Below are 25,720 nucleotides of genomic sequence, written 5' to 3'. Positions count from 1 at the left end.
AGGTACACAGGACGATGTCTTTTGGCACACTGACTTGTTAAGGTCGGTGCTCCCCATGACTGTGCGTGCAGCCTTGTGCTGCCATCTGTTGGCATGTTACAAAACTAGTCTCAAAACTTGTTTTTGTTGTTATTTAAAAGCTAGTGCAATGAAAACACAAACAAATGTGCTTCTTAAATATCTTATTCCACATTTTTGTCCCCATTGGCTGTTATAAAAAGCTCCACTATTCTGAGAAGATGTTCCACTTGGTACTAATGTAGGTGAAATCAGGAGGCCTGGGGTGCAGTTTATTCCCAAGGAGTTCAGTAGGGTTTACTTAAGATTTTACCACTGCATCCCCTGTATCTTCTTGGAGCTTCATGGAAATTCCATATTTAGTCCATGTTTGCTGCTATAATAAGCTCCGTTCTTCTGGTAAGATGTTCCAGTAGATTTTGTGCTCATTTATACACAAGGTGTGAGTAAAGTCAGGTCCTGATGTAGTTGAGATGTGGAGGCCTGGGGTGCAGTCAGCATTCACATTCATTTTCTCAATAGGGTTGATTCAAGATCTTCTGCTCATCCCATGTAAAGCAGATCTTCATGGAGCTGGTTTTGTGCATTGGCATTGTCATGCTGGAACAGGAATGGGTCTGATATTTTAACCAAATCAATTGTTTGTGTTCCTGCAGAAGGAGAAGAGGCAAGTCGAGGAGTCTCTCAATGAAATCAAGGAAGAAGAAGAAGAAATGAGCCGTGCAAATCGAGCTCTGACCACACGCTTGGAAGACGTACAGGTAAATCATATCGATGTCCATCACTCGAAAGTGCCTGGTCAGAGGATAATCAGGATAATCAGGATGATTCGTACCTCTTCTAAATAAATCCTAACATTTATTGTCTATTCTCTTCAGAGAAGTTTGACCAAACTGACCCAGGAGCACAAGGACCTGGAGGAACATCTGAAGGAGGAAAAGAGTCAGAAGGAGCTGTTTAGAAACACAAAGAATGAGATTGAGGAGGAGAGGAGACTGCTAGACCGCACTGTGGAAAAGCTACAGAGGGAGGTGAGACACAATACTATACATGCAGGGTGACAACTTCCCTCACTGAGACTCACAAGTCTCACAGATACAGGAGGATCTCTAGATCTTTGATTGCCAACGTTAATGCAATCACTATCGCATCTATCCCACGTGTGTTTTAACTTAACACCAACCAGGGCTTGCGTAAATGTTTAATTTTACTAGTCGTCAAGTAGATCAAATTTTGGATAAAGTTATAAAGATTGTGGTAGTTCAGTGGTAGTTTAGTCTCTCACTCTTGGATAATCTGCCAAATTCCATAAATGTAACAAATGCTCCTGATTTGCCAAGTTCCCATGACCCTGGTGCTGGCTCATCGGTTATAAGGAAAGCGGTAGTTTAATGGCTGGGTAATGGTAGTTCAGTGGTAGTTTAGTCACTCTGCCAAATTCAATAAATGTAATGTACAGTCTACCAAGTGCCCATGACCAGTTTACCAGTTATAGGGAAAGTGGTAGTTCAGTAATAGTTCAAAGGTAGTTCAGTGGTACTTCAGTGGTAGTTCAGTGGTAGTTCAGTCACTCTGGATAAGGGGATCTGTCAGATTTCATACATGTAACGTAATGCTTCTGATGTGCCCCATGACCCTATTGCCAGTTCACTGGTAATCAGGAAAGTGGTCAGTTTATGGTAGTTCAGTGGTAATTTGAAGGGTAGTTTAGTGGTAGTTCAGCCACCCTGGATAGGGGCATCTTCCGAATACAGTGATCCTGTTGCAGGTTTTTCTGGTTATAAGCAAAGTGGTAATTCAGTATTAGGTCAGTGGTAGTTTGGTCATTCTGGATAAGGGCACCTGCCAAAATCCATAATTGTGCAAAGCTTCCATGACCCTGTTGCTGGTTGCCGGTTATAAGGAAAGTAGTAGCTCAGTGGAAAAGCTGTTTTGATCGGAATATCATGGGTTTTATTCCCATCACTGCCACGCTGCCACTGCTGGGCCCTTTAGTGTTCAGTTCATAAAATGCTCGTACAGTCCATGGTCCATCACCAGAGCCTTCTAATAGCCCATTGAGTGAACTTCAGCAGCTGACAAACCCGAACCTACTGTAGGTATGACTTCCACAAAGAGCTCTGCACTTAACCATGAACGTGATGAGAAGAAAAGAAATGTTCCTAGCACCTGTGTGTTTTTGTGTAGATGTGCGAGATCGTGGAGGCGTCTCAAGTCTCGACACAGGAGCTGCAGGAGCAGATCGACACCTACAAGGAGAAGAACAGGAGGGAGCTGGCTGAGCTCCAGAGGCAGCTGCGAGACGGAGGGCTGGAGCTGGAGAAATCTCGCATCGCTGCCAAGTCCCTGCAGGAGGAGGTTGGTTTGGGGTGGGGCACAGAGCTACTCATCATTAACTACTCCCCAGATCACATTCGAAAACTAATAGAAACCTGAAGCATGCTTGCTTTGTTTGAAGTTTTCCCAGGAATACCGTCCACACACACACACACACACACACACACACACACACACACACACACACACACACACACACACACACAGTCCATCTATTAAAATTTTTCAGTTATTCTACTATTCTATTCTACTATTACTATTCTATTATCAGGACTTCTGTCAGTAACAGCACACCATAACATACACACACACACACACACACACACACACACACACACACACACACACACACACACACACACACACACTGTAACACCACGCAGCCACGTGAAAAGCGTCAGAGCTCTTCTGAAGAAACGTATGATCACAAATACTCGTGTCATGTTACGACACACATTTTGCATAACTTGCATAAATATTTTCATTTTCTTTCCATCCTTTCCTTCTACATCATGTCCTGTATTCTTCCGTATTTCTTTCTGTTCTTTCAGAGTTGTTGTACCACCTGGAGGTTGCCAGGTTTATACTATTAGGTGTAGCAAAGTGTAGAAACGTTCTAAATTCACGCCAGATTTAAAACGACTGCAAAGCCGAAGCAGCGAATTTATTTACAGATGTTTATAAAAAAAAATTCACTCTTGGGTATTCCAGACAGAATTATGATGTATGTCGGTGTCTCTGAAAAACCTCTGGTGATCTTGGAGAGCTTGAGAACCTCACCATAACTCACAGCAAGCTGTATTTTATTACCAACTGTACAGAATGCCATAAGTTTGTGGACACCTGACTTTAAGATAATAAGATTCCAATGTGTTTTTTGATCATTCCATTCTACATTTAGTCCTTATTTACCCTAATAATAACCTCCACTCGTTTGAGAAGATGTTCCACTAGATTCTGTGGAGATCTACTACCTGGGGTGCAGTCAGCGTTTATATTCATTGTTCAGTAGGGTTTAATAGCTCTATAGCAGGAGATCCTCTACTGTAACCCATCTCTTAATGGAACTGGAGATGGCGTTGTGCACAGGGGTTGATCGGGTTTGGTCTCCTAGATCAAGTGAAGGGTAAATTTCCAGAAACCTCCTATCAAACAGTTGTGGAAGTACCACATATGGTTGGAAAAGTCAGGTGTCCCAGTATATTTTGATAACCCGGTGCTGCCCCACTCTGGTGTTTGTGACGTACATGAGCACTACGCCTACACGGTGCAGGAGATGTTAATTAATTCGCAAATCCAACTTACAACTGAAGTGTTCCTTCAACAGCTCTTTGAGAGTAAAGTAAAGATCTAACCCATTTCACACTCGACCAACCCAGCGAACTTTGACCTCGGCTCATGGGATGTAGTTCGCCCATTGCCGCTCTGGCATGCGAGGAATGTTATTCTTTGATAGGGTCTTTAAACGAGCATGCTGAGAGGAACACGTTGTCTAAAACCTCAAGTGGAGAGATAGCTACTCCTCATAATCAGCTCTATCCACACTCTCTGCTTTCCTCATGCTCTGGGTTTTCTACAGCTTCCATTAAACCTATTGGAAGAAGGAAAACAATAAAGAGAACATGCAGGTTCTAACCCCTGTCCACAGCTGTGTGTAGGAAGAGAAGGATGTGTTTTGCTCAGAAGGGAGTGTCTGAGGGTTGACCTTCTGACTCCTCATCCTCTGGGACTTTTCTATAATACAAGCACATTGAAGTTGTTCATGCAGCTGCATCCTCATCCCTGAGACGACTCCCTAAACACACAACCTTTTATCATACACAAACACACTGGAGCCAAACACACTCCTGCTACACATTTTAGACTACTGTCTTGTCTTACAGACCGCCCTTTTTTTTTTCACCTCTTTTTCGAAGCTCCGCGATAAATTGAGACGTTTTATTTAGCCGTATTTTTCTCTTTATCGGAAGTGTGAGTGTGTTTTGTGAAGGCATCTGTGAAGGATCTCAGTTGGCAGGAATGTGTGTTGTGCAAGCGCTGAAAATTGAAACATATGGTACAGCGTGTGATCTTGATTACTGTATTATAAAAAATTTTGCTCGTTCGTGTTATATAACGATTTCATGTTTGTCCCAAAAATCAGAAAATTTGCTACTTACACTGTTTGTGGTTTTTGAAGGACAATCGCATGTTCCTTTTGTTTCTATGAAGCAAACTCGGTTATGTAACGATATGAAGATTGACTTTGACCAAACAGAGTTATAAATGTTCAGATGTTCCTTTTATTTTTCATAAAATAATCCTAAAATAAGAACAGCTTTACACGCTCTCGTCGTCTGGAAAGTTGGTTTCTCCAAACGTTCAGCTGAAACACTTCCCGCCCCAGAAGATGTTCTTCATGGTTGGGGATTTCTTTCTAACCTTGTGATCCAGTTTATCCCAGAACAGTTCAATAGGATTTAGGTGCGCTGACTGGGCAGGTCATTCCATGAGAGCTATCACTCCAGACGAAGTACGCTTCGAAGTCCAGTTGTAAATGCATTGTGCTGAAGTGTGAAATGGTAGCCATGTTGATTCTCTTTCATTTGCTCGAAAACAACCCCAAACCATATAGTTTCCATCTCCATGTGTGACTGGGGGGTGAGGGCAGTATGATCACATCTTCTCCAAAGAACTTTCCTCCACTCATTCACTGTCCAGTTATGTTGTGTTTTTCATTTTACCAAGTTTGTTGCATATAAACAAACAGAACCTGGATAAGGTTTGGTGTTCCTGAACTTTAGGAAGTTCATAACCACAAGCGTCATGCAAACTGCATGAATGCGCCTAAATCACACTCATTCTGCACGTAAATACTATATACATCTTTGTATGGACATACAATCATCTTCAAAAGTATTAGAACAGTACTTTTTTGCCGTCTTGAAACTTGGGGTTGAGGTCAAAACATTAATTCATTCATTCATTTCCTCCCGCTTATCCGTAATTCGGGTCGCGGGGGCAGCAGTCTAAGCAGGCCCCCGCCTTCGACTGCTGCCCAATCCTCACAGCACCGTCCCTTACGGTCCCTCCTGCAGGTGGTGAGCCCACGGGAAGGCGGCCCCACGTCACTCCGACGTCACGGACCTTGATATTTCCCTCGTAAGGGACCCCCGGAGCATAGAGGGTTAAGGGTCTTGCTCAAGGGCCCAAGAGTGGCAGCATGGCGATACCGGGGCTTGAACCCCAGACCTTCCAAACGGCAACCCAGCGCCTTAACCGCTGGAGCCACCACTCCCCCCATATTTACATCTAATTTACGTGTTAAATGAGTAGAAACATGGCACAGTTTGGTTTAGTGCACGTTCTCAAAAGTATCGGAACATGCAACTGGTTTCTTGCTTATAGATTGATAGTTGAAGTTATGACTTTATTGTTGCTCTCAATGTCTACTCTTGCATTTGTGTACTCTTGAGCTCTGGCCTTCATCAGTCAAGACTATATTTGTTCTTAACAAGGACAAACCAACACAAAGACCAGAGAGATGTTTATGGGAGAAACACATGCCTTTATATTTACTTTTGAAAGATGCACTTTTTGCTTTGAAGTCTTTATTCATAAATATATTGTGGAAGTTTATTTGGTCACTGACTAAGAAAATCTGTCTAAAAGTCATCATTTTTGGAATACAATGTACAATGTAGAGTTTACAATAAAAAAAAAGGAGGGAAAAGCGATCAGAGCCTTTGCACAAGCACCGGGCAGCAAAAAAGTGGTGAAAAAACAAGAAAAACAACAGGAGATGATGAGATCTTGAACTGTGAAGTAAAAGTGACATCACCAACATCCTTCTCAAGGCATCATGATCCACCTTTCGAAGAAAAATCCAGAGCAGAAATGTAGAAGCAATATGACCAGATACAAACCGTTCACACAATCGAATATTCGATTTTTATTGACTTTAAGGTTCCAATACGTTTGCTGACCTGAAAACTGAAAATATTTAACACATGTAGGAATAAATGTCAGGAACTTCAAAGCTGAAAACTGTCTCCTGTTGGTCTTTTGATCTGGAACCTAAATGCTTAAATGAATTGAGTTTGTTGTTTGTGTCATTTCGGAAGGCACTGTAGATACACAAGGAAAGAACAATGCTAGCCAAATGTGTTGATGAGGGTTAAGTGCCTGATTATCTAAGTACAATGTTGTGTGTGTGTGTGTGTGTGTGTGTGTGTGTGTGTGTGTGTGTGTGTGTGTGTGTGTGTGTGAATGTAAAGGTGAGCCAGTTGGAAGAAGACCTGCGGCTTTGTAAGCGAGAGAGAGACGAGGAGGAAGAGCGAGTGAAATCTTTACAACAAAAGGTCTTTGAGCTGGAGTTGGATGCAGACACCAAAGTGCAGAGTAACGACAAAGCCAGACAAATCAAACTGTTGGAGGTACACACACACACACACACACACACACACACACACACACACACACACACACACACACACACACACACACACACACACACAAAAACACACAGTTCTTTTGCTCTAAATCAGTACCTAGATATTAAGCAGTACATTTCAACGGGGAGGTGGCTTAGTGTTTAAGGCATTGGACGTTATGAGTTCAAATCCCATCCACACCAAGCTGCCACTTTGGGGCCCCTGAGCAAGGCCCTTAACCTCATAGCTGATCTGTTGTATGAATGAGATACATATATACCGATTAGGCATAACTATCACATTATGAGTGGTGAAGTAAAGAACACTGATGATCTCTTCATCATGGCACCTGTTAGTGTCTAAATATATTTATTAGGCAGCAAGTGAACCTTTTGTTCTCAAAGTTGATGTTCGAAAGCAGGAAAAATGGGCGAGCGTAAGGATTTCAGTAAGATTGACGACTAGACGTCTAGACGACTGGGTCAAAGCATCTCCAAAACTGCAGCTCTTGTGGGCTGTTCCTTCCAAGGAAGCTCCAACAGATGAGCTCCTGTAGCTCAAACTGCTGAAGATGTTCATGCTGGTAATACTGGAGGGGTCACAACTGTTTTGGTAGCAAAAGGAGGACCAACACAATATACGGTGGTCATGAAGTTATGCCTGGTCAGTGTAAATCAGTCTGGATGAGGGCGTCTGCCAAGTGCAATACATGTAAATGAAAACTCGGAAAGGTCCTTCAACATGGAATTCTTATTTTATGTGTAGATCTTCTGTGTGAATTTCCTTCATGGGTGAATAAAGTGATCTGTCTGTGTATAATTTAAACTCGAAACCGAAGGTAAGCGTGCTCTAATCCTGGGCAGAGGGCAGAAGCACATCAGTGTGTTCGGAGGAGACTTGTTGAAGGTCCTTTTCACACCTTCATGTTCATTATTTCCATTTTCTTACTTTTATATGCATTAAAGATATAGAGAGGTTCATAGGTCATTAGTGTGGTTCAGACGATAATGGAGATGATGATAATGAGCTATGCTGTGGTCCTGCAGGAGCAGATATCGCATCTGGAGCTGGAACTGGATGAGGAAAGACAGAATGGGGACCTGCTAATGGAAAGAATCGATCGAGGCAGAGAACAGGTGAGTGTTTTGAAACTGGGAATCGGAGTCGGTTCAATTCTATTATATAAATATTAAACAAATACACAATACGGACAAAAGTATTGGGACACCCGACTTTTCCCGCCACGTGCAGTTCTTTTCCAAACTGGAACCCCAAAGTTGAATAAAATTTTCCTATTACTTCAACTCGGAGACTCAACCCTGTTCCACCATGACAATGCACCCATGCAGAAAACCAGCTCCATGAACATATGCTTTTCATGGATTTGAGTGGAAGACCTCCTGCTATAGAGCCTCAACCCAGGGGCTCCTTCAGAAATCTAGTGCAACATCTTCCCTTACCTATTAGAACAGCAAATAGAGACTAAATGTGGATGTGACGTTCAAATAGAAGCATCTTATGGTCAGTTGTTCACAAACATTTGTCCATATTGTGTATGTGTATGCTGCTTTGTGGGAATGGCTCTGTTGGTTTGTGTTGTGTGTGTGTGTGTGTGTGTGTGTGTGTGTGTGTGAGGGATTTGGATGATGGGATATCGTATTGTAAGAGGATCTTGTGTAATCGTCCTCTTTGGCAGGATGTCCTATTATATGGCTTGTCCAATTTTCCTGCACCGATTTGGACACAAGGCTTCGGCTAAAGCGTCTCAGGTTAGCCGACGCCTGGATTTGTGTTTATGAGACAGAAGTAATGGGAATCCCAGAGGAGGGTTTATCATGTTTCAGTGTTTGCGTGTTACTTGTATTGAAACATAGGAAGTGTGTGCGTGCGTGTGTCCGTGTGCGTGTGCGTGTGTGCGTTCATGCAGTAGGGAAAGTTCCTTTGGAAACAAGCAGTTTATTTTCAGCTTCGTACGCCACACGCCGAGGGCATGTTTACAGCTTAAACCTCTGCCCTGTTTCAGTTTCGCCTGGCTTTTCTTGCTCATATTGTTTTCAGACAACTCCTTTTTCCATGACATAATCTGGTCCGTCGGCGCTCACGCACCTGTAGCGAGCGAATGCCAAATCTGGATCCGAGTCGAGCTAATGATGAATAGATGAGGGAATGCAGTAGGATAGATGGGCCTGAATAATAGAAAGGGCCAACACAATGGTGCTATGAGGGGCCAGGGTATGTTCCCGTGAAAAGGTTTCGAGGGGAAGTAGATTAAAGGAATGAGGGGCATTAAAGCAGCAGCAGGGGCATAGATGAGGGAGGGGTGGGGGGGAGGGGGTATCAGGATGGTCACACCTGAGACCCGTGGCACCAGGTGCAAAATGAGAATGTCTAAATGAGAGTAATCTCCTGTGTTTTTCCCGGCCTCACCCTGTTTTGTGTGTGTGTGTGTGTGTGTGTGTGTGTGTGTGTGTGTGTGTGTGTGTGTGTGTGTGTGTGTCAGTCAGTCGCGTGTGAGTGTATTAGTCAGTCAGTCTGCTGAGTCGGCACCCCGCGGCACAGGGCAACTCACACACCCCATCGCTCAGCGCTGAGCCTCGCTATCACACACTAATTGGCATAAAAGATCATCCTCCATTACTGCCTCATGCCAGCAGGTAGTCGTCCTCTCATTGTTTCCCTATTGATCCTCCTCTCATCACGTTCTGTTCCTTCTGTCTGCATCACACAATGCACTTCTGTCCCTTTCGGTCGGAACGCTGTGGCCGCTTCCTCTCCATCACAATTGTAGCGAAGACATGATTTTCTTTTCCTTTTTCGGATTCATTTCTTACTCCTAAAGAAATGTGTAGAAGTTCTCTTATCGGAAGTCTGCCTCATCTAAGAGCTTCATTATCATTACTATGACTCCATTATGGACGTGATGATCACATCCTCGCCATCATCAGACCTGGCTGCTCGTTTTTAATGCGGTGACATTTTTTAAACCATGATTACAGAAGTCATACCGGGTACTGAATCACCACCGGAGTCTTTGTGGAACTGGATTACTGATCTACATGGAATATATTGGGTACCAGGTTACCAGGTTGTGTACCATTGGCAGAGGCCCTCAACCTAGAATGACTTATTTATGTATATACAGAGGCTGTCAAAAGTCTGGAAACACCTGGTTCTTTCATAGTTTTTGAGACTTGAGGATGTTCCTTTTTTGTTTCCATGCAACAAACTTAGTAAAAGACAAAAACACAAGAAATGGACGTTAAATAAATAGAAGAAAGAGTTCAAATGGGAGAGTTTTTCCAACTAACAAGAACTTGTGTAAGACAAACAGGAGAGAAGATGTGATCAGACTCCCTCACCCCCACAGTCACACATGGAGGTAGAAGCTTCATGGTTTGGGGTCGTTTTCGAGGCTAATTCTGTAAAGTGATAGGAATCCTGAACCAACACGGCTTCCATTCCATACTTACAACACCATGCAATTTCGTCTGGGCTGCGGCTCGTTGGAAGCGACTTCACCATACAAGAAGACGACGAGTCGAAGTGACGAATACGTCCAACTCTGTGGGCGTTATTTAAGTCAAGTCAAGTCAAGTTTATTTCTATTGCGCTTTTTACAACAGACATTGTCTCAAAGCAGCTCTACAGAAATCAACAGTGAAGGTGAATGGTGTGTATTTATCCCTGATGAGCAGCCATGGTGACTGTGGCAAGGAAAAGCTCCCTTTGATGTAATGAGGAAGAAACCTTGAGAGGAACCAGACTCAAAAGGGGAACCCATCCTCATTTGGGTGACATCAAGTCTGTGATTATAGTCTTCAAACAATACAGAACACTGGAGAGTGAGAACTAACATGAGCACTGGAGTATAAGAGCAAACAGTGGTGTGGAGTGTATCTATCATGGAACGACCTGCCCAGTCATAACATCTAAATCCTAGTAAACTGCTCAGGGATGAACTGGATCATAAAGAATTCTCCAACTAGTGAAGAACATCTGTGGCAAGTTTTACAGGAGGCACACCAAAGTGTTTCTCCTGAATGTTTGGAGAAACAGATGAAATGAGCATTTAAAGCTGTTCTTCATGCTCTGGAAGGATTATCACTGAGAATAAAGTCTGGAAATGTATACATTTGTTTGGTCAAAGTTAATCTTCATGCTGTTACCTGACCTAGTGTGCTGCATAGAAACAATATGAACTTGAATGTGTCTCTCAAAAACCATAAAGGACTTTCCAAACTCCCTGGAACTGAGCAGCTCAGGGTTAAGGGCCTTGCTTAAGGGCCCAGTAGTGACAGCTTGGTGGCGATGAGATTTGAACTTGCAGCTTTCTGATCAGAAGTCATCATTGTGGATTATAATTTAAAAAGCCGTTGCATTGTATGAATTGTGGTTCAGTCCTGCAGAATTCAACTGTTAGACTTTAGTGTTTAGACTTCATTCTTCAAAAGGTCCCTCCAGGTGAGGAATGATGGCGGCGTAAGAGCATAGCAGGGGGTGTTATCCCAGTGATCGTCATGTAGAGGAAGCGCGTTTCAGAATGCGGCCTGGCAAGAATTCCTGAGGAGTTCAATGAAACATGACCTTTTCTTTAGAACTAAATCATAAAAAAAAATGCAAAATTGCTCAGTAATTACACATGACATGACCTCTGGTAGGAATGGTGTCTGCGTACAGTCTGAAATGTTTCCTGTGTGGTGTTTGTTTACGGTGCAATGTGTCGATTGTGTGTTTGACAGATGGAGCAGTTGAGGAGTGAGTTGCTGCAAGAGAGAGCCAGCAAACAAGACTTGGAGTGCGATAAGATCGCCATGGAAAGACAGGTAAAAAAAAAAAAAAAAAAAAAAAAAAAAAAGCCTGGTCATTTTACATGGGCTTTAAATAAGAGTTAATTTTGGAGCACAGGTTCACTTAAGATTCTCCAGAGACCAGTTCTGTCCAAACATTTAAAATCTCTGATTAGGGCCAATTGACCTTAATTTGATCCGTGTAATGATTATTTTCATCACTTCACTTTTATTTCTAGTTTCTATCATCTCTTACTATATACTTTAAGATGTGATGAGATACGATATGATACGATGAGATCAAATAGGATAGGATGAGATATGATACGATACGATACGGAAAGATAAGGTACAATGATACGATATGATACGATACTTTGAGATACGATGCGTTACGATTCAATAAGAAGGTAAGATATGATATGAGACACGATATGAGACGATGCGATGCGAGACATTACGATACAATGAGACACGATATGACGCATTACGATACGATACGAGGAGATAAGATACGATACGATATGATGAGATATGATAAGAGACATTGATATGATATTGCGCATGGTTTGATGGTAAAATATTACACATTGTATTATATTTAAGTACATTGTAATGATTGTGAAATTTTGGTAATGTATTGTTTGTTTTTAGAATAAGGACCTAAAGAGCAGAATATCTCATCTGGAAAGCTCACAGAAATCTACTAAAGAGGGGCTGGTGACCCAGCTAGAGAGCCGTATCCAGGAGCTAGAGGAGAGACTGGAAGCAGAAGAAAGGTTAGAACCTACAATATAATAATAATAATAATAATAATAATAACAGTAGGAAAAGAGAAAAATAGAACCTTAGGACACCTATGTGAATGTTTCATGTCGAACAGGGACCGGGCAAACCTTCAGCTGGCGAACCGTAGGTTAGAGCGCAAAGTGAAGGAGATGGTGATGCAGATGGATGAGGAGCAGCATGCATTACAGGATCAGAAAGACCAGGTGAACACGTCAGGCACTGACATTTACGGGATCCGGAATGACTTACATTTATCTCATTCGTACAACTGAGCAGCTACGAGGGTCGTGGCAGGTTGGTGTGGCTGGGATTTGAACTCACGACCTTTGGATCCAAATTCCAATGCCTCAACCACTACCTTTTCCACAAACCTGCGCAGTGTTTATTGGGATTGTCAAGTTTGCCTTTATGAGTAGGGTTTACTCAGTAGTAGTGTAACATTCTTAATCATTATATGATGTGAACGTGTGTGTGTGTGTGTGTGTGTGTGTGTGTGTGTGTGTAGCTGAACCTGCGTCTGAAGGCTCTAAAGAGACAGATGGACGAGGCCGAGGAGGAGATCGACCGACTCGAGCATGGTAAAAAGAAGCTACAGAGGGACCTCGAGGAACAGCAGGAGGCCAATGAACAGCTCCAAAACCAACTCAAAGCATTACGCAGTGAAATAAGGTAACGGAAAACGTTTCAGAGATTACTCTGACCTTCTCAGGTGCTTCAGAGCATTTCTTAAAATTTCAAAAAGGTTTTTGCAAAAGCCTTCACTTTTCTCTAAATCCTTAGTTCATTTCTCAAAACTGTGTATGTGTATCAATAAACATCTCATCGCCATCAAAGTCTTTTAGTCAAGATTAGCGAACGGGATCGTGAAAATAGCGTTTGTTCGTTTCCTGGTTCATCTATTTTCAGAAATTGTAATTCTGTGTGTTTTGCTGTGTCGCCATTTAGAGGGTCAGTAGATTAACCTTTGACCTGTTTTAGAGAACTAGTTGATCATTGGTTGATCCGGTGCAGTTCACACACCTTCATTAGTGACATTCAAGATTTCAATTTAAGACATATTTACAAAAGATTGTTTTATAAAAATGTAGAAAGAAGCTTGACAGATTACGACAACTGAATTCTGCATTCATTGATTACGACTGTTCAGGTCCGAACCGGTAAATATATATTGATCAACACGACATAACCAAATGATTACGTAGGAAACAGCAAACAAATGTACACAATTATAAATTAATGTACCGAAGCATTTTGATGGATGCAAATAGAAATTGCTTTTATTGAGGGTTGCAAAAATTCTGGAATTTTCAAGACTGGAAACTTTCCATGGGAATTAGAGGAAATGAATCGGGAAAAACTGGGAATTTATGTTGGCCTATAACAGGGAAGTTAAATGTAGTTGAAAAAAAATTCAATTTCTATTGATTTTCTGCATACAGCACACTTACTGCAGTGCCACTGAGGCCACGCCCCCTACATCATTACTATTATTATTATTATTATTATTATCATATTATTATTAGTAAGCAGTTATTAGTATAACTTGTGCAAACTTGTTCACATAAGTGACATATTTGTATAACAAAATTATACTAACAATTAAATCAAATTCTTTAAATCCTAAAATCAAATTTTTTCAAATCTGTTTGTTTGCATGCGTATGACCAAAAAAAAAGAAAATTATATTAATGTTTGTATATAATACAGTTTATATAAATTTCCCAAAATTTCTGATTTATTCCCATAAAGTCCTGGTAAGTTTCCAACTTGGAATATTTCCAAAATTCCCCTGATTAATTTTCAATGGAAAATTTCGGAAATTCTCGGAAATTTTCCACCCAATTTGCAACCCTATTTTTATTACAGTACGTGCACTACATGACGTGGAGGTGAAACAAGAAGTATTGAGAATTTAGTTTTTGATTTCCGAGCAGGATTCAATTAAGATGAATGCCAAAAATGCCAAAAGCTGTTAAAAATATACTAAATATCCTGAAATAAATTTTTTGACCTTGAAAACCCTACTGATCAGATGAATCCATTAGTATTAGATAAAATGCTGCTTCAGCACACGGCACTGCTCTCTGAGACAGTAAGCGGTAATGATGCAAAAACATGACTACTCGTGATAAATTTGCAAAGCACGAACGCTGACCTCGGCGGTCTTTCTGTCTCCTCCCAAAGACGAAAGAGCAGCTCGGGTCCACTCGTTAACACCATGGACGAGTATGAAGACGACGACGATGATCTCAGCGCCGACGGAGACACCTACTTCAGCTCGTCGTCTGGGTATAAACGCTCCAGCAGTCAGGACGCCATCATCAACACGTTCTCCCTCTGAGTGGAGGACATGGTGAAGGTTTATTCTCCAGTACCTGTGTTTAATGTAATGTATTTTAAGTGCATCGATCGAGTATCAAAAAAAACGCCATACTTCGGAAGCTGTGCCTTTTTAAAGCATCAATGTTAAGGTCAAGGGTTGGGGGGAGTAAGTGGAGGAGGAGGAGGAGGAGGATGATGATGATGATGACGGCCGCTTTGTTAAATTGTGAATTTCTGTAATTTATTAATCACCAGGAAAATGAAGTAAGAAATGATTGAAGGCAGTAAACATCACTGAACCTTTTACATACATTTTAAATCTATATATATATTGGGTTTATATCACTCACAATATCTGGACAAAAGTATTAGGACACCTGATGTTTCCAGCCATATGTGGTTCTTTTCTTAAACGTTGGAATCGCACGATCATATAGGACATCTTTGGAAGCGCCATGAACATGCGTTTTTAAAGTGGAAGAACCCTGTTGAACACAGACTGCACCCCCCAGGCCTCCTCACCTCCCCTCCATCAGTACCTGACTTTTCCTAACACCCTTGTGGTTGAACATAAAATCTCCACAAAATCTAGTGGAACATCTTTCCAGAAGAAGGTTATAATAATGTTCAAAAAAAGCACACACAAATCATGCTCAGGTGTCCACAAACTTTTGTCTATATAGTGTAGACCTCCAACAGTTTCCTTGTTCTTTTACAACAATCAAATATATATATATATGTGTATGTGTGTGTTTTTTGTTTTGTTTTTTAAATCAGTTTTAAGGCTACTTCTCTTTCTCCAAATAGAAACGTATCTCGTGCTGGTCTGCCTCATTTGTCGTCTTTTTTATTTTTATTATTTTTTTATATTAATGACCTGTAATCTCTTGTTCGAGCTCGTAGCTCCACTGAACGCTCATGCAAAATGTACACTAATAAAAGATAAAAGCCTGTGATGTGAACCGAGGTTTCGACACGTGAGTTTGTTCCTGAGGCTGTGAAACAGTGTTATGACTGTAATATGAACAACTCTACTCATATCTCCAGTGTTTTTTTTTATGATCTGCATTTCTGTATCTGTGTGGGAGAGAACGCTGTGCCTCCCTGTTAGAGCAGTGCATACGGCTAGATGTGCTTTTATTTGTTGTAATCGTTTGTTAAGTCAGATCTCACAGAATCCTTCATGAGTCAAGGTGTGTGTGTGTGTGTGTGTGTGTGTGTGTGTGTGTGTGTGTGTGTGTGTGTGTGTGTGTGTGTTCCTCTGGTCTTGCTTATGAATAAGAGATGGATATTGTGCTTCATACCATACAACCATTGCACAGTTTTATATTACATGTGCACATAAACACTTATGCATATCTATCTATCTATCTATCTATCTATCTATCTATCTATCTATCTATCTATCTATCTATCTATCTATCTATCTATCTATCTATCTATCCATCTATCCATCTATCCATCTATCCATTTATCCATCCATCCATCCATCCATCCATCCATCCATCCATCCATCCATCCACAACAGCTTGTTTTTTACAAAACATGCATATTTTTTCAAATCTATCTATCACCACACACCCAGCTCTTGAAGTCAGCGAATCCAAGATGATCCTTCTCAGTCAAGTGTGTGTGTGTGTGTGTGTGTGTGTGTGTGTGTGTATATCAGATCAGATGAAACTGTCTGGTGAATATACATTAAGAAGAACAATATCCACCTCTTATTCATTAGCAGAATAGAGGAATGAGAAACGGATGGCGGGGGGGGGGGGGGTTGGGGGCTCAGATCACTAGCTCAGGTGTGCAGGTGGGAACGATGCTGTTCTGGTTTGAAACTGTAAAGTAATGTCTGAGTTTCAGATTATCAGTGATCTCGTGTGCGATTTGTTAATTTTGCCTTGGAGGTTCACTCAGAGTTCATTCGATATATCAGGTGTATATCAGGGAGCGTCTGTGTTTGAGAAGAGAAAGCACTCGGTATTGCTGCAGTTCTGCGGGACCGTAGTGCCGACACTCCCGCGTTAAACAATGACTGACTGGAACGAACTCGAGCCGCCTTTATCAGTGAGCAGGTTCAGCTCCTCTGTTTGCCTGTAGGCCGCTGTATTTATCCACTGCTGGTGCGCTGACGTGATTTATTATTGAAGGCGTCCTGTGTTCATTTTATTGCATATTTCTGTGTTGACAATCGCCTTTTTTTTTTTTTTTTTTTTTTTTTTTTTTTTTTTTTTGCAATACACTGATTATTTGCACTGTATATTGTATTGAGCCTTTTTTTTTTTTTTTTTTTTTTTTTTTACTTCTGAGGCCTAAAGGAACATTCCAAATATCCTTATTAAATTTCTGATTCCTTAATGAATGTGAAGGAATTTGGCCAGCGAACTCGACACTCTTCACCCTGTAGATAAATAACTCGCACCTTGCCTTTACATAAAGCCAGACCGAGATTTTATCCTCGCCGATCAGTTCGGGAGTGCGCTAGATGCTCGCCATGTTCCTCCACATCGCATCTTCATACATGTACCTTTGAATTGTACCACCTGTATTGCGAGTTGAAATAGAATTGAAAATGCTATCGGCCTTGATGGGGAGGAGAACAATAAATCCTGCAATTCTGTCACTACCTCTATGTATGCATTTATATTTTAGGGAATATGTATTAAACCTACAAACAGTTAATCTCACCTCTGTGTCTGGTCATATTTTTGTTTTATTGAGACACACGAACTGATTTATTTCACATGATGCACATTTACAGCACTTGCAGGTGGACTGTGGGTTTGTACGTCACCTCTACCCTGTTCATCAATGAAAAAAGGACCAGTGGGGACCAAGTATTGTTTGGATCATGGATCTGTGTGTGTGTGTGTGTGTGTGTGTGTGTGTGTGTGTGTGTGTGTGTGTGTGTGTGTGTGTGTGTGTGTGTACAAACAGCACATCACAACATGTCACTGTATAAAATCCTTAATAAAATCCTATTTTGCCATCAGAAGTGCTTTTGTCATTGTTAGCATACGCCAGGGGTCTCCAATCTTTTCCAGAAAGGGCCGGTGTGGGTGCATTCCAACCAATCAATGGTCACAGCTGATTTGAACAGGTAGAATTTGGTGTGGACTCGCTTGGTTGGAATAAAAACCTGCACCCACACCGGCCCTTTCTGGAAAAGATTGGAGACCCCTGGCATACGCGATCATCCAAATGTTTGGTCGTGTTCTCAGTATGACGGCACACAGTTTCCGTATTTCCTGATATAAACTACTGTTTGATTGCGATGGTTAAAAATGCACGAGGCTAAATTTCTTCTGCATCTATGAATTTCAGCAGCACAAACGTACACTTTACTGTACGCTGGATGTTGATTGCAAGAGAACCGGACAGGATTCACACTGTATTTTACTGTACTGTATTAGTGTCCGTTCATTTCCTGGACGTTCATCCATTTGGAGAAATTGTAATTCCGCGTTTGCAGAAAGTTTTTATTTCCAGAGCTCCAGAGATGTTCGATCAGGTTCATGTCTGGACTCTGGCTGGGCCACTCGAGAACATTCACAGAGTCGACCCGTAGCCACTCGTTTGTTATCCTGGCTGTGTGCAGGTCGTTGACCTGTTGGAAGATAAACCGTCACCCCAGTCTGAGATCCAGAGAGCTCTGGAGCAGGTTTTCATCAAAGACGTCTCTGTACATTGCTGTGTTCATCTTTTCCTCGATCCTGATGAGTCTCCCAGTTCCTGCTGCTAAAAAACATCCTCACAGCATGATGCTGCCACCACCATGCTTCACTGTAGGGATAGTATTGGCCAGAGGATGAGCGATACCTGGTTTCCTCCAGACATGATTCTTGGCATTTAGGCCAAAGAGTTCAATCTTTGTTTAATATGGTCTGAGAGTCCTTCAGGTGTGCTATCGTGCCTTTTACTGAGGATTGGCTTCCATCTGATCACTCATACATTTGATTGATTAAATGCTGCAGAGATAGTGGTTCTTCTGGGAGGTTCTTTTCTCTCTACAGAGAAACACTAAAACTCTTTCAGAGTGACCATTGGGTTTTTGGTCACCTTCTCCCCGATTGTTTAGTTTGGCCGGGCGGCTCCGCTTTAGGAGGAATCCTGGTGGTTCCAAACTCCTTTAATCTATGAAGGCCATTGTGCTCATTAGGACCTTCAGTGCTGTTGAAATCTTTCTCTACCCTTCCCAAGATCTGTGCCTTGATACAGTCCTGTCTCGAAGGTCTACAGACGATTCCTTGGATTGTGCTCTGACATGCACTGGTAACTGTGGGACTTCATATAGACAGGTGTGTGTCTTTCCAAATTACGTCCAATCGACTGAATGTACCACAGGTAGACTTCAATCAAGTTGTAGAAACATCTTACGGATGATCAGTGGAAACAGGATGCAGCGGAGCTTCATTTAGAGTGTCATGGCGAAGGCTATTAATACTTACTGTATGCACGTGATATTTTTATTTTTTAATTTATCAAAAAATAAAAATAAAAATGAATTTATACAATTATTATCAGTAGATGCGTTGTACTTTTATTATGTAAAAATAAAATTTGTGACCAATATTTTATACGTAGTTTGATTTCTCTCTCGCTAAACCGTCTCTCGAGCGCGTCACAATATGACGCATCACAACCGAGGCGTGTCCTGAGAGTCGCATAGAATACAGATTAACATGGCAGAGGTAGAGCTGTAACTTCCTGCAGACACAACAGAAAAATTTGTACCAAATTGATTGCTTTTCTTTGGTCCAGACGAACAGCAAATCATCCCTTTAATTCTAACGCATGGCCCCTTTCACACACGCCTTTATAGTGCAAAAAACAAGAGCTAAAATAAAACCAGACGTTCTTTTCCTGTTGTGTCTGCAGGAAGTTACAGCTCTACCTCTGCCATGTTAATCTGTATTCTATGCGACTCTCAGGACACGCCTCGGTTGTGATGCGTCATATTGTGACGCGCTCGAGAGACGGTTTAGCGAGAGAGAAATCAAACTACGTATAAAATATTGGTCACAAATTATATTTTTACATAATAAAAGTACAACGCATCTACTGATAATAATTGTATAAATTAATTGGGTTTTACCGACGCAAATATGTTCGAAAACAATGCATTTTGATACACTTGTATATGATGCACCCTTTTTTTAATCGATGCATCGCATCATCACCTTTCATTAGAACGTCGAATTTTAATAATATATACTCCAACATGAGGGATATTTATTATTGCACTTCACTTCTGTCTTTCACCCAGTGACCCATTTAACACAGGTGTGTCAACAGTGCTTTCTCTTTAAAGTTTGTATGTTTTTCCCTCGCCCTGATATTCTTTATGTTCCATGTGTGATCTATGCCCCAGACTCTGCAGTGTTATGGGTCAGACAGCCGGAGGTCTGAAACAGACAGAAACAGGGGGAGGATCAGGAAGGGGAAAAAAATCAACCCCTCATGTTTCAGCTACATGCTGGAATGCAGAGGGGTGTGTATGTGTAAGAGTGTGTGTGTGTGTGTGTGTGTGTGTGTGTGTGTGTGTGTTTGACCGCCTTTACGAACACTGGTCTCATCCTTTTCTCTCACGCTTTACAGCTGAAAAGAGAAAAAGAAAAGCAGACAGATACAAGGCATTCTTAACCCGTCAATAACAAAAGGTCTGACGCTATTGTTCCAGCCTGGGCAACATGGGTGGTGTAAGAGCTAAAACTCACCACCCTGCTGATGGGAATAAAACATTTCTAATAATCGCTGAGGGCATCCACCCATTCCTGAAATTTTGGACTTCTTATAGAAATCTATTATGTGTTTATAGAAAAAAAATACAAGAAGTGCAAGCAGGCATCTAAAAGGGTTTCAAATATATTCAGAGAGCTGGAAGCAGTCAGAGTTTTTCCTGGTTTTTTTATTTTATTTTTTTAAGCTTTCAATGTGTCATTTACAGCTCTTTTCTGCCCCCTGGAGGCCAATAGCGCAGCTATTGTCAGGTCTTGGGAGAAATCATTACCAGAGCTACTGAAACAAAGAAGTTCATAAAAGTTCATCAGAAGCTGTTTATTTTTATTTATTCAAGCTCTTTTTGGACTGAAAATGAGGCCAACAGGGATAAAAAGTCAAAAAGAGTAAACGTTGCTAATATCTGTGATATTTAATAAAACTAGAAAGTAGCCAAAAAATTACTTAAGTACAGTAATGACTTATATTTACTCAAATACTTTACCCCACTGCTGCGTATTACACATGTAGAAACACTATAAGGACATAAGCATTGGGACACCTGACCTTTCCTGCCATATGTGGTTCTTCTCCAAATTGTTATCAGAAAGCTGGAGGCACTCAATTGTATAGGACAATTAATAAACTAATAAAACGGTGGGTTCACTAGAACTTGTTCCAGCATGGCAATGCCCCTGTGCACAAAGCGAGCTCCATGAAAATATGGTTTGGAGAGGAAGATCTCCAAACCATAACACCCTTGTGGCTGATCAACACAAATATCCATAAGAACACTCCAAAATCCAGTAGAACGTCTTCCCAGCAAATTATAAGAGCAAATTAGGACTAAATATGGAATACGATGCTCCAAAGGACCAGGTGTCCGCAAACTTTTGGCAATATAGTGTTTGTGCTTCATTATTATAAAAAAGACATAAGTGATTGTAGTTGTCCAAGATGTCCATGTCCATGACACGGCATTCAGCAACATGGAAAAACTTTCCATGTTTTATAATTTGACTCATCACTTGGTAGAAACTCGATGAATTGTCATGCGCGTGGGTGAAAAAGTGTAACCCCCTGGTGAACAGACATGTTTCTGAAGCCTGACGGAATCCTGCGGCCCTGAACACGTGGGCTTCAGAGCTTCAGAGACGAGGTGTTCGTCTGCAGTGTGAATGGAAATTGAAAAGCAGAGCTGCAGGCCATCACAGATCTTCTGTCTTCCTCACATTGTGTCTGAAAGCCGCTATTCATTCCCTTGCTGGTGGAGTGTGAAGTGTGTCTCAGCTCTCAGTGTGAGTTATGTTCCCTTTTCTTCACTCTACCACGGCCACATTGAGGACAGAGACACGGTGGGGACGTCTCGGGTCCTTCTCTTTACCTCCTTTATATGCTTTTTTTTTTTTACTGTTTTCATTTTCTTGGAATGTTTCTCCGCTCGTCTCACTGTCTCACCAAGTTTTTTTGTCTTTTTTGCTTTAGTTTCTATTTTCCTTTTCTGTTGCATTTGTGTCCTTTTTCTTTGGTTTTATACAGTACATATTTGTGTCCAGCGGAAAAATGTCCCTCACATCATTTCTCAACTCTTCTTTTACACTGAATATTACATGTTAGTCAGTATTACTGCCTAAATAATACATTATATATACATTATAGCAGAAAATATGTAAACAATATTACTTAGTCAGGTGCACTTACTTATAGACAAATTATATTGTGTTATCATTTTTTTTTATATTAGTTATAATATTAGTTAATTATTTAATATTATTATATAAAGAATTACTACTAATTACCTTCCAAACAATAGGTGACCCAAAATGAATAATGAGAAGATGCCCAACAAAAAAAAAAAAAAAAAAAAAAAAAAAAAGGGGGGGGGGGGAGATATATATTTATAAAAATAAATTAATATGGAAAAAAAATATATTTAATTGAAACTGTACCATACAAAAAAATATGTGAGATTTTAAAAAGTCTTGAGTGTTTTTTATTTTATATATATATATATTTTTTTTTTATTTATGGAATTTTTTTTTTGCTTTCCAATAATTAATATATTGGTACAGTAGATAGAAAAAAAATTCAAATAAAAAATAAAAATTAAATAAATAAATAAATTAATTAATTAATTAATAAATAATTAAATAAATAAATAAATAAATAAATAAATAAATAAATAAATAAATAAATAAATAAATAAAAATAAATTAATATTATATATGTATTATATATATATCTTTTTTTTTTTTCCCCTGGTTATCAGCCAGAAAGAATGTTTAGCATTTGAAGTAGCATCCTGCTGCATGCCTCAAGGTCGTCTGCAATTTCACGGTCAGATGTCACACAAGGAAGTGGATTTCTTTCGCTTTCTCTTCATGCCCAGCATGTCTCTGAAACCACCAGCAGTCTGAGATACTTCTTTCATGAAACTATCAAAGCCCATTCATGTACGATAAGCGAGACAAGAGCTGTCCTACAGGTTGGACAATAAACAATAGTGCACATGTACACCTGGACAAACAGCATTACTGGTTACTACGAGCAACAGCAGGTAAACAGTTCCAGCTCGTTCCAGCTCGTTCAACTGCCTCCCGCATGGACCAGATGTGACCAAATGATTCAAGCATCGTCTGATGAAGAAAACAGGACGCAGGATGTGTAACGTGTTGACGTTAACATCAATTTGCTGTACCTGATGTTTAACGTGGCATTACGTACAAAAATCTGCTAAATCAGGTTTTTCCGAGGTGCGTTCAGAAAAGTTGTGCTGCATTTGTGTTGTGTTTTTCCTCTTTAACCCGTCTTGTTGCTGAACTCGGATGTACATGAGCTGTGTATCTAGGAATCTCGCTCTTCCAGTATGTAAAGGGAACAAAGCTGGATGTTAAGAAAAAAAACGCCCACAGTTTAAACACTGATGGTAAACATGCTGGCAATTGACCTACAAGATGTGCAACTTTATCCATCGACAGTCTATTTTTAATTTATTTTTTATTCATTTGGCAGACGCCTTCATCCATAGTGATATACATTTATCTGTCATTCATTCATACAACTGAGTATTTAGGAGGTTAAGGGGCCTTGTTCAGGGGCCCACAAATGGCAGCGTTTCGATTAAAGTCCAGTGCCTTAACCCTCTACCACCCACCTTATTTATATTAAAAATGACTACTCATATTGGTACGTCTCCTCTCCTCGTTCAGGGGTCAGGATGGGGTGGTAGATTAGATTAGATGAGATTAAATTAATCTTTATAGTCATTGTTCAAAGTACATGTGTAAAGTGTGTATTTACAAAAAAAATAGCGACATGCTAAATTACTGTATGGGTCCATATGCACATATATGAATGTTTGTAGGATACAGAATATATATGGTGCAAAGTATAATATACAGTATATATATATATACACAGTACATAAGTTATGAATAATGCAAAGATGCATAGTGGATGTAGTGGCATTGGACTTTGGATCTGAAGGTCATGAGTTCAAATCCCAGCCACACCAAGCTTCCAAAGCCTGTAACCCCATAGCTGCTCAGTTCTACGAATCAGATCAAATATAAGTTGCTCTGGATAAAAGGGCGTCCGCCAAATACTATAAATGTAATTTCTATTAATATTAAGGACCTGGACTAGATTTCCAATTAGCCACTGCACCTCCAAGTCACAAGTCACATTATCAACCACACCTGCTTCCTATTTGTTTGGTGATAAGGATGGGTTCCCTCATGGGGTTGGTTCCTCTAAGGTTTCTTTTTCATATCTTCTCAGGATATTTTCCTTCACTACCCTTTACCATCTCCGATTCGCTTTTAAAGGATGACCTAAGTAGTGAAGACTCTGGATTATTTGCTCCTCAGTGTCTTGAAAGGAGTCCCTCCAAGATGATGTTTCTTCTCAGCTTTATCCATGCGCTTTCTCCCGGTCAACCAATCCAAGCAATTAATGGTGATGAATTTCAGCTGGTGTCCATTAACCAGGCAGAAAGAAATATAGCAGAAGAAAACACAAAAAGCAACAACAAATACAATCGTAACAGACAGACCAGATGGACAAAAGTTGACCATAAGATTTTTAGTTTAGTCCCCAGCTACTGTGATCCTCCACTCTTCTGGGAAGATGTTCCACTAGATTTTGGAGGCTGTTCTTAAGTCAGGTACTGATGTAGGTGGGGTGAGAAGGTCTGTGGTGCTATGGGGTTAAGGGCCATGCTCAGAAGCCCAAGAATGGCAGCTTGGTGTGAGTGGGATTTGAACTCACAATCTTCACATCCAAAGTCCAATACCTTAACCTTAACTTATCATCTACTCGTCCATGCCAGCCCATGTTAACCATATCTGCATTGGCATGATGGAGGACGTTTGGTCTACTAGTTCAAGTGGAGAGAAAATGTCATGCTCCTGCATCCAAAGATACTATTTTACACTTCCAAATTTGTGGTCAATGTTTGGGGAGAAACCGCATATGGCTGGAAAAATCAGGTGTTTTAGGAGGGAAAAAAGCAATTTCCACTAGAGATGAGAAGTGTAATGGAGCTGGTTAATAATTAAACATCTCCACAGTGTAATGTTTAATGATGTAGTTATTGAGTAACCTTGTTAAGCTCGATTAGATATCTCGAGTAGGTCAACAAAAAATCAGTTCATTCACGTTTTTATCTCTCGTACCCTTGGCATCTAATGTAGCTCTCAGTGTACAAGTGCTGACTCAGCAGTTCCCGTAAACAAGCATGTTTTTTTTCAAGAACTTAGGCAAGTGAATTGTCCCAAAGCAGCTTCACATAATTTAATAGATTGCAACTATTTATTTTAGTATGGCGAATTATCCCTGATATGTTTATCCCTAACGAGTGAGCCAGTGTGGTGACAAAGGCAAGAAAAAAACTCCCTGAGAAGATATGAGGAAGGAGCATCGAGAGGAACCAGACTCCAATGGGAACCCATTGACATTTATAGCATTTGGTAGACACCCTGATCCAGACTGACTCATTCATACAACTAAGGGCTATGGGGTTAAGGGCCTTGCTCAAGGGCCCAAGAATGGCAGTTTGGTGTGGCTGGTATTTGAACTCACAACCTTCAGGTCTAACATCCAATGCCTCAGCCACTTAGCTACCACCTCCCCCAACCTGTTCTCATCTGGGTGACACTGAATGCTCATTCATAATAGTTTCATTATTGTTATCGACTGTTCCATGATGGACACTTGAATGGAAAAAAAGCTGTTCATAGCCAGTTGTAGGCAAAAAACATCCACACTAATCACAGTCCAAATCATCTTCATGGAGATTAGCCATTCACAGCAACCACCTGGATCTTTCGGCTGATCATG

General features: G+C 40.7%; 1 protein-coding gene across 2 annotated transcripts in view; it reads left to right on the top strand.

Annotated features, from left to right (window-relative positions):
• cgnl1 (cingulin-like 1) overlaps positions 1–17,349 on the top strand; it is a 42,325-nt gene extending 24,976 nt beyond the window's left edge. The window contains exons 10-20 of one of the 2 annotated variants that reach the window (XR_014534945.1): positions 675–779; positions 897–1,049; positions 2,206–2,376; positions 6,612–6,770; positions 7,814–7,903; positions 11,507–11,590; positions 12,209–12,333; positions 12,438–12,546; positions 12,849–13,012; positions 14,528–15,910; positions 15,948–17,349. Coding sequence is in view for 1 of the 2 variants with exons in the window: in XM_083549875.1 (XP_083406001.1) it covers positions 675–779; positions 897–1,049; positions 2,206–2,376; positions 6,612–6,770; positions 7,814–7,903; positions 11,507–11,590; positions 12,209–12,333; positions 12,438–12,546; positions 12,849–13,012; positions 14,528–14,684 (1,317 nt within the window). In the remaining variant the exon portion in view is untranslated. Of the gene's footprint in view, positions 1–674; positions 780–896; positions 1,050–2,205; positions 2,377–6,611; positions 6,771–7,813; positions 7,904–11,506; positions 11,591–12,208; positions 12,334–12,437; positions 12,547–12,848; positions 13,013–14,527 lie in introns of both variants that reach the window. The other variant, XM_083549875.1, reaches the window with a different exon arrangement.
• Positions 17,350–25,720: the final 8,371 nt, after the last annotated feature.

The sequence above is a fragment of the Silurus aristotelis genome (assembly GCF_946808225.1).
Source record: "Silurus aristotelis genome assembly, chromosome: 9".
Lineage (NCBI taxonomy): Eukaryota > Metazoa > Chordata > Actinopteri > Siluriformes > Siluridae > Silurus > Silurus aristotelis.
This window is presented reverse-complemented; position numbering and strand designations above follow the sequence as displayed.